The 9,779-nt window shown below is 42.1% G+C and overlaps 1 protein-coding gene across 2 annotated transcripts; it reads right to left on the bottom strand.

Annotated features, from left to right (window-relative positions):
• Positions 1–5,259: 5,259 nt before the first annotated feature.
• Positions 5,260–9,419, bottom strand: CUNH6orf141 (chromosome unknown C6orf141 homolog). 2 transcript variants are annotated; one of them, XR_005870145.1, is made up of 2 exons: positions 8,589–9,416; positions 5,260–5,811 (listed from the first exon to the last, which is right to left on the bottom strand). XR_005870145.1 is itself a non-coding variant. In XM_040729515.1 (2 exons), exons 1-2 carry the CDS (start codon positions 9,348–9,350, stop codon positions 5,747–5,749), a joined length of 597 nt encoding a protein of 198 aa, XP_040585449.1. In that variant the 5' UTR covers positions 9,351–9,419; the 3' UTR covers positions 5,260–5,746. The 2 variants fall into 2 exon arrangements, 1 of the variants encoding a protein (XP_040585449.1); XM_040729515.1 differs by having other exon boundaries at positions 8,819–9,419.
• Positions 9,420–9,779: the final 360 nt, after the last annotated feature.

Genomic DNA, 9,779 nt, shown 5'->3' with positions numbered 1-9,779 from the left:
TTTTAGTCAATTCTGAACCCCCAATGAAAATTAGCTGGTAGGTGTGTTTTTCTTACCTGGGGAGCCATGAAAATGTCTTGTACCAGAGATCAGGAGACCCAAGTTTTAAACCAGTTACAACCGTGTCAGCTTTCTATTTTTATGACTGTGACTACACACTAGTCAGGCTCACATGCTCTGTCTGCCACCAGAAGCAGGGGAGATAATAATGTTTAGTGATAAGCACAAAGCAAAACACAGAGCCATCTTTGCTGTGGTCAGAGAGTAAAATAACAAACATGGTTTTGTGTAATTGCAAAGTAACTAGTAATTAAACTTCATTAGAGCTAAAACTGTCTGCAGAAGATACCACTGAGAAAACTAATTTCCACTAATATGTTTTTCCTTGATTCATTCTCTTAATAATGATTATAAAATAAAGAATTTCTTGTTCAAGCCATTCATGTCTAATAAAAATGTACATACATATATAGTAAAAAACACTACAATTTATTGTTTCTCTATTTTAAGTCTTACACACAATATTTAAAATTGTTTTAAATACTCTTATTATATTGTATTTATTGAGTGTACACATGTGTGCATCTTTTTCTCAAGATGGGCTTGAACTCTGGACGTCAGCCTTGGCAGCAAGTGCCTTTACCCACTGTTTCATGTTCCACCCTCTAATTTATTTGTGCAAAGCTGAAAGTTGAAACTGTCTTAGATAAAAGCTGTGTCACTGAGTGCCACCTTAGTCAAATCTACTCTTGAAATGTAGAAACAGGATGAGGAAGAGGAAGAGATAAACACATGAGGTGAAAAATTTTTTGTCTGTTTTGTTTGTGTGTTGGGGGGGCAGTAAATACTTCTCCTTAAAATAAACTTCAGCATAAAAAATGGTAAAGGGAAATTCAAACGTGCTACTTTCAAATTTACATTTGCATGAATAAAATTCATACACACACAGCTAGACTAGGCATTCGGAATGGAGGCTTCAGACCTTCACATTAAATTTCACACGTCAGGTTTTCATACATGTTGTGTAGACTTTGGGTCTGGTTAATTTTAATGTGTGTTGTTTTTATTTACTTATTTCTTAGCAAGTTTTTTAATGATAAAGTTTATTTAAATTTTTAAAATAAATAAAAATCAGATCAATAGCTATCAAAAGTGTTTTATCACTAAACACAAAGTGATAATAAAATCCCCACTTCTTTTTTTTTTTTTTGGTTTTTATGAGACAGGGTTTCTCTATATTGTTTCGGAGGCTATCGGTCCAGCCTGGCCTCGAACTCACAGAGATCCGCCTGCCTCTGCCTCCCAAGTACTGGGATTAAAGGCGTGCACCACCACCGCCCGCCTTCATCCCCACTTCTTAAACCTTGGCTCAACCCTGGGTATGGGTTGCTGATTCCTTCCTTCTACTCCAACATAATCCCCGATGAAAATTTTATTATAAGATTATTTCACTTATGCCTTTGTAATTTTCCTACACAATGGGATGGAGAGTTTCTGACACCCAAATCCTTACAAGTTCTCGGATCTGGGTCAGCATTAAGGTCAGCCCTGTCTTAATTATTTTACAGCCTTGCTATTATTCCATGACAAAAGCTTTCTAACTCCCAGACCCCTTATACTTCTTAATTGAAGAGGGCTGGATGTGTCCAGAAGGCAGCATATTTTGTATTTGCAAAGACTTAGGTTTAATCTCCAATACATGCAAAACCCAAATTTACTAAAAGACTGAATCTATAGTCACTCCATTTACTGGAGTTGGTGGATATACTGAGGACCATATTTAGAGCCTCAGATATGTCAGGCAAGCATTCTTCCAGATCCTGTCCCCAGCCCAAGGCTGACAGTGGCCAGCCTTACATGGAGACAATTGAAAACAGAAAGAAAAGGGTCTCTGCAGAAACTGTCGCAAGTATTCGGCTTTTTGTCATTAAAAAGTACAGCCTGGGGTACTGGAAAGATTGCTCAGTGCCTAAGATCAGAACCTACTCTTGCTGTGGGCTTGAGTTTGTTTCCCAGCATCTTTGTTGATTGACTTACAACTGCCTATAGCTCCAACTTGAAGGGTTCAGAGTCCTTCAAGGGCACCTACAGTTGAGTGCACAATATCCCCAGAGACACACACACACACAATAATAAATAAATAATAAGTAAAATACAGTTGATTAGAATGAAGAGAGAAGTAAACGTGACTACCATGACTGATCACTATTATGATAATAATAGCTAATTTGGGTGTTTATCACATGGCAGCTACTGAGTAGCTTTCATTAAATTTAATCTTAGAGAATTACTACAATGCTGACAGAATGCCACTCAGCCTCTCCTGACATCTATCCATAATGGCAGAATTACTCAATAACTGCCAGCTTTCCAATAAGTCCACCTTGTCACTCAGCCCCTCCCTGATTCAAATGCATCCTATGACAAGTTGTCTTTCTAGAAAGCATCTCCCGCCAAATTCTTAATGCCAAGGATTTGAAAGCAGTACACCTCAAGCCTTCCCTTTTTCTGTTTCCTCTTTACTGTTAAAGAAAATTTGCCCATATAGATTCAAAACATGAAGACTTTATTGGAGATCTTTATGATAGGGAAGGGAGAATAAACTTAATTGCTAAGAATGTACTAAAGAATTTTGGAGACAGGTTACTCAATGTGGTTAGGCCATCTGTGTTTGTTAACTGACAAATAAGCTAGACTTCTATTCTCCCACAGAGGGAAAGAGAATTTGGGGCCCTCCCTTCCTCAATGACTCCATTTCAAAGAAATGGTTCATGGGCCCTTAGTCAAGTTAAGAGACCATGTAAAATTTTCCCACTGCCTGGGCACTATTGCTTCCAGTTAGCCTGAGAGATGCTGGTCAACTCTGTTAACATTATTACAACGTCTTCTGTTTTCTTAAGATTTTAATTTTTACTTATGTGCATGTGTGTGACTGTGTGTCTCACATGTACTAGTGCCTGAGGAGGAAGAAGAAGGTACCAGAGGCCCTGGAACTGGGGTTAAAAGTGGTTGTGAGATGCTCACAACCTCACTCAGATCCTGCAACGAGTACCCTTAGCTGCTGAGCAAACCTCTCTCCAGCCAACTACTATTCTCTTTTTAGCTGAGAAGTCAGACTCTGCTTTTAAATGACTTCCTTGTTCTGAGCATAACTGTTCTTACTGTACTGGGAACTACTGGCTGGAACAGTGCCTATCACCTGAACACACCTCCTTATGCTGCGCCAAGTAATCTGGACTTTTCCTTTCCTTATCTCCATTTATGAGATTACTTCAAGAAATAAATTCATAAAGAGTCACCCTTTCTGATTAAAGAGCAAAGTACTGGCTGTGGCGATGGAGGTTTCAGAGTGTCCTAGAGTCCTAGCCCTGTTTTCTTACCTGAATCATTTGACTGAAATTCAAGCCCCGCCTTTGCCCCACTCCCTTGCAATTCATCATGAGTGACTGCAACTGTGACTCAGCGGCAGAGGTCTGCAACTGTGCTGCCCTTAATGACTTCCTGTCCTGCCCTCCCTTGGGGGCTTGTGACAATAAACCACATCTTATTCTTTGATAAGGAAAGACTCTTTCCCGGTTAAGAGATCCAATAGTTAGTCAATAGTTCAATAGGGACAATTACAGAATAATACGGCTGTTTACAAATCCCTTATGAACTTTTTATTCCCTTTTATGAACTCTAGTCCCATAATCCTGCATTGTTATTGCCCTGGCATTGCTAACAATAAATAATATTTTTTAATTATATTTTTCATTGTAGTAAGTGACTGATGTATTGAAGTAAACCTGAGGGATAGGTCAATGTTTGTGAAGCTCTAATGTGAATCACCCAGGGATCTTTGCGGGAAAGCACGCTGACTCATCAGGGCAGTAAGAGAAGAGGGGACTTGATGTCCTGCTCTTCTCTGCTTGGGGGGTCCCTTGCACTAGATCTCCAGTGACACCGGACACTGACCCCTTTATGAGCTTATCATTCTGGTTCCTTTCTGCTGTTGTGATAAAAACTCTAGGACCGAAGGGGACTCGGTGGAGGCAAAGTTTTGTTCCTTCTCGAACTACCCAGCTAACCAAGCAGCCCACTTACATAAAAGCATTCCTCCAAAAATACACAGGGGTTACATCAGGACCATTTATATATATATGTATATGTATATATATATATATATATATATATAATTTAGGCTTACAATAAAATAAATGCAAAGATGTGCATTAGCTGAAACTATTACATGAAAGCCACACTTTGAGTGGCTTCACAGTGCTGATTAACTACGACTTGAATGGTTATAGAGAGTTTGGATGTTGCAGGCCAAGGCCCAACATGTCTTGGGTTATGTAAGTCCACCTCTATGTGTGATCTAACATTCTTAGAATGTACAGGCTCTTGGCGTCCACCAATCCAAAGGCTAATAATGACATCAGATGGCGTCTGAGAGCTATAACAGAAATTTCCCAATTTGCTGTACCCACCTACCTGATAATTCCTCCAGTATATTTTAAAAGCCTATGGATTGATTCATGAAGTACTCTGGCGTTATGATAGTATAAAAATGTCATGAAACTAAATTGGCACATGGATTTGGGCATAACTTGAATCATTGCGTTCCTGGGCCATTGTCACCCATGTTTGGTTTTAGAATGAACTAGCTTTTATTCCTTTTGAGGTAAAAACTGTATGTTTTGTGTCAACATAAGAATACACGTGAAGAAAATTAAAATAAAACCATATTTAAGAGATATTAAATATTAAAAGAGATTTGGGATAATATCAGTTGTCTTTTAATCTATCTTTATTAGCCCCATAATATTTCTTTAATTTTTTTCTAGATGAGCAAACATTTTCTCATTTCCTTTCTTTTCTTTTACTGTTTTGGTTTATTACAGGGTTTCACTATATGTATCTCTGCTGGCCTTGGGATCCCAAAGATCCTCCTAGCTCTAGATTGTGGCAATTAAAGGCTTATGTTACCATACTGGGCCCCAACAATTTATTTTGAAAATAAAGCTTATTGTTTTCTTCTTTTAAGAGTCACTTTTGGGGCTAAACAGATGACTCAGCAGTTAAGAACACTTGCTGCACTTACTGAGTACCTGGCGTCAATTACAATTACACACATGGAGGATCACAACCACCTACACTCTAGTTTTAGAGAATCTAATACCTTCTTTTGCTCTTTGTGGGTGGTTGGCCCACACACTGTACACACATGAACGTTCAGGCAAACACTCATACATAAAGTAACTTTAAAATGTAAAAATCTTAGGAAGAAAAAAGAGTCACAGTGAGTTTTAATAGCAAGAACTCATAAGGCTCCTCAATACAACAGCAGCAACTCAAATATAATGACTATCACAGATAATAACAGGTGTGGAAAAGGGGGTTAAAGAGAGGTGGAGGTCAAACATTCCGGGACACACTGTCATCCCAGCGTGTGGGAGGCTGAGAAAAATCTCAGGGTCAATCATCACAGGCTAGACACCAAGTCCAAAGTAAGCCTGGGTTACGCAAGGAGACAATGTCTCAAAAAAATTAAAAATACATATTAATAATAAAAAAAGAGGTAGACACTGGCCTGATCCATGGGGGCTATTTGACTTTGACATTTGTCCCAGTCATAATGCGCTCCAATGAGCCTCTGGGAGTCTTGGATGCAATTCATCTAACAAAGACAATTTCAGATGAACTCGTTTTGCTGTGAGGTAGAAGTTAAGCCAAAGAGCCGAGACCTGGTCATCTGAGAGATTCCTTAGCACTGAGGACAAGTTTGGATGCTCTTCCTGGGACATTTGTGAAATGATAAGTGTTCTTCACCTGTAAGACAAATCAAGACAGTTCAGCAACCACATTCACTTTCAATGTGACATCTACTTTAAGCCTGTAAACATGTTGCAGACAGCCAGCTGGGGGCTTAGAGAAGTAGCTTAAAAATTATTTTTCAGTATGGGGTGTTATGGCACATGCCGTTAGCCCCAGCACTCTGGAGGCAAGCAGATCTGAGGCCTGTCTGATTTATATGGACTCCCAGGCCAACCAAGACTACATAGCAATACCCTGCCAAAACAAACAAACAAAAAAATAAAAAAAACAATTATTCAAAGTTTTGACAGGCTTAAGCATAGTGACCATGGTCCTCTGGCCTTAGCTGAAGCCTCCCACATAGTGTAGGAATCAATTCTAAGTAATTTGGAAAATATATGCACTGATCCATTAATGCTGAGAAAAACCAAAAAAATAAAAATAAAAAGTATTTCCAGGGTATAGGAGGTCTTAGTAAAATCCACTAGACCAGTTTCCGTTGTTTTGTGGTTGTTTGCTTTGTTTTTGATTCCTATACTGTTATTTGATTTCTATATTATATCTATGTTATTAAATAAAAAAAAACTGAGAAAATCGGGTTAAATGGTTAACAACTGAACTAGGAAATCACAGGAGTTAGTGTTTGAGCATGTACTACAGCATTCTAAGTATTTTAAGTAAATCCTACCCCCAAAGCTCAGCTTTTGTTATCCCCACTTAACAAGCAAAGATATAGAGATTAGGCACCTTGCCCAAGGTCACTAGTTAACAAAGGGCTGGTATGAGCCACAAAACTCCCACAGCCTGCCTTCTGAGAGCTGAAGGATGCTACTGTTTCGGATCATTGCAAAAGAGTTGTTTTTCTTGTCTCCATTCAGTGCTCAGTCACCTAGGACTGATTCCACAAGTGTGGAGGCCACTTACCAGTCATGATTAGCCTTACAAAGAGGCCATGAAGAAGTTCTGGCAAAAGGGGAATTTAATGGGGGCCAACATCACATTTTGCAACTACTCAAAGGCTCTGTGGCTAAGCACAAGGACTAACATCCTTCCTCTGGGAAGCTCTCCCAGGCCTTGCAGGATTCAGGGATAAAGATGACTCTCATACTTTTCCTAAACCTGTATTAGAAACCCGGATAGCTCCCCTTTTGAGACAGGGTGTCCCTGTGCAGCACAGACTGTTCTAGAACTCAACTTCTCCTGCTTGGGCATATCTGGATCCTTAGAGGTGCGAGGAAGCAAACACCATCCACAAATCTTTATGGGGGAGATGACCACATTTGTTGTCTACTTAGTAAGCACATGCAAACACTTGCTGATGAGCTACACAAGCTGTGTGACCTCTAGGCCAAGCTTAGCTCATCTGTAAAAGAAGGATGCTATCTGGCCAGAAGATAAGAGGTGGATGAGATGATGGCTCGAAGGCCCGTCTAGCTCTAAACTGAAGACAGCTAAAAGGACCCGGAATAGAGCAGCTGTTCAAGCTTCCTCCCCAAAGTAGAGCCCCTCTCCTTTGTTACCTGAGGGCCACCAAACACCCCTCCCATAGGGACCCCTTACCAATCTCCAAGAGCTTTTTGTTTAGCTCCTCGGAATCCCAAACTATGTCCCAACACTAAAAACTTAGTAACTATGTGGTGGTGGAGAGAAGACTCAATGGTTACAAGCACCTGCTGCTCCTGCAAAGGACCCAGGTTCAATACCCAGCACCCACACAGTGGCTCACAACCATCTCTAACTCCAATTCCAGGGGATCCAGGGCTGACTTCTGGGAGTACCAGGCACACTAGCTGTGTGCAGATGTATGTACAAGCAAAACACTCACATAAACAAAAGAATAAAGTCATTTTTAATGCCGGCATCTAATGACAAAGGGAATACATTAAAGAACCAAGTACTAGCCTTAGATCATTTTAAATACGGGGAAGAGTTTGGCGAGAGGGCTCGTTGGTCAAGGGTGCAGACTGCTCTTGCAGAGACCAGGTTTGGTTCCCAGCACTCAATGCCCAATTCTCAGTTTCCTCCAGGCACCTACCAGCACTCATACTTACACACCCACATAGATCTGATTGAAGATCATAAAAATAAAACTAAACTTTAAAAAAAGAGCAGAGTTATTGTTTAGCCTTAACTAAAACTCTTAGTTGTTAAAAACTGTGGATAAGAATAAGGTATATTTCTTTCTGAAAAGAAGCAGTGGAGGAATGGATGGGGGACTGGGAGGAGAGAAGGGAGGGGAAACTGTGATCGGGATGTAAAATAAATAAATAAATCTAATAAAAAAACAAAAGCAAACAAAAATACTCAAACAACCGTTTATGACATATTGCATACAGAATGTCTGCCTAACTTATTAAACAGTAAACTAGGTTAGATACCCTGGAAGCTCAGGCCAATCCCCCACCCCACCCCACCCCGAAAAAAAATCCTCCCAACTCCTTTTCCTCTTAACACGGAAATAGGAAGAAAGAGAGTGGGAGCTGCATACCACTAGAGAGTATATAGAAACATTTTGCTTCACTTCCTGTTTCGTTTTATTTTTTTCTATATATTAAAAAAAGTTCTTAAGGCTTTCAATGCAAGCCACTCTCTGCACTTCCCACACCGCACACATCCTACAGGGCAGACCTCAAGCATCCCTTGCGTTGTTTTTTTTTTTTTTTTGGGGGGGGGTGCTCAACAGGTAAGAGAGACGCAGACAAGCAATACAAGTTACTTCCAACAACGCCAACAAGTGCACTCAGGTTTTGTACTTCCGAACTTCCATAGGCCGTCAATGTAAAAAAAAATACCTTTTGTTCTCTTAAACCACTGGGAGACACTGACGCCACCGAGGAAATCTAAGTTTGCTGAGAGTGGGTTCTTAGAGCATTTTCTCGAAACACAGCATGAAACATTTTTCAGGTTCAAGGAATCTGTGTTTCATCTCCCCCCGGGATTCCGGTCCTTGGTGAGGAATAGCAATGCGCGATGCATTCAGGTTCTGCTGGGGCCCCGGTGCTCCACAAACTGTGTCACTCACTCTGGGTGCGAAAGGTGACTGCGGTCACAGAGCGCTCCTCAGTCCTCGTGGTCATATGACCCTTGGTCCACGCAGTCCGCTGCACCTCCTGCGTCTCCTGGTAATCCACGACCCGCACCAACACGGACCTGGGTGTGGCTGCGGGGTCCCGGCGCTGGGCTCCGGGAATCGTGGCAATGCGCCTTCGGGAAAGCCTCGGTTCCGGTTCCGAATGGCGGCGGTCTCCAATCCTCGGGGGCAGGTCCTCGCTGCCCGCCAGCTCTGCGCAAGCAGGGTCCGTTTGTGTTCCCAGCCACCTCTCGGGGTGCAGAAGAAAGAGCACTTTCTCTCTGACCCAGGACTGGCAATCCAAATTCTCTCCCGTCCGCGATCTCACATCCCCACCTGCTGCTGCTAGGTCCCTGTCGGTCCCCGCCAGCGTCGGATCCCGGGCGCCAGGATCCAAGGGCGGCCCACACTCCACCGGGAGCGGAGAACACCCGGCGCGTCCCCGGGATTTCCCGGGCTCAATTCCTGCGAGGGGGTCATTCATACGTTCTCCTTTCTCCAGCTCTCAAAGGAAAACTCCTACTCTGCTCTGAAAACCGCCGGCGGGAGAGCAGGGCGGGCACTGGGTGTGGCCTGAGCGAGTTACAGATTAGAGGAGCAGCCGGAGGCCAGGATAGCTGAGGACTCCAATCTCCTCTCTTGGTCTCCTTTCAGCCCTTAGACCTCATGGTTTCCCATCCATTTAAGCACAGTCTTTGCACCTCTTCTTACCCTTGACTATAGACCCGATTCTTTTAATGATGTGTTTGGCTCCAGCCCCACGATTGTCTAGTGAGGTCTCCATCCGCCCGCCCTCACACCTGCATTCCTTCTCCAAAACTGAAATGAGGGGCACTTGGGTGCTGTGACCACCTCAAGTTCTCAAAACGCTATTCCTCATTTCCTTCCCATGGATGATCAGACATGAAGAAAC

This window comes from Mesocricetus auratus, unplaced genomic scaffold (genome assembly GCF_017639785.1).
Source record: "Mesocricetus auratus isolate SY011 unplaced genomic scaffold, BCM_Maur_2.0 Super-Scaffold_100021, whole genome shotgun sequence".
Taxonomy (NCBI): Eukaryota; Metazoa; Chordata; class Mammalia; order Rodentia; family Cricetidae; genus Mesocricetus; species Mesocricetus auratus.
The sequence above is the reverse complement of the archived record's forward strand: the minus strand, read 5'-3'. Positions and strand labels throughout refer to the sequence as shown.

Coding starts and splice junctions, on each gene's coding strand:
- CUNH6orf141 (XM_040729515.1), bottom strand. CDS start 9,350: ATGAATGACCCCCTCGCAGGAATTGAGCCCGGGAAATCCCGGGGACGC. Junction 5,812..8,818: donor AGTCACCTTTCGCACCCAGA/GTGAGTGACACA, acceptor TTTGTCTTACAG/GTGAAGAACACTTATCATTT.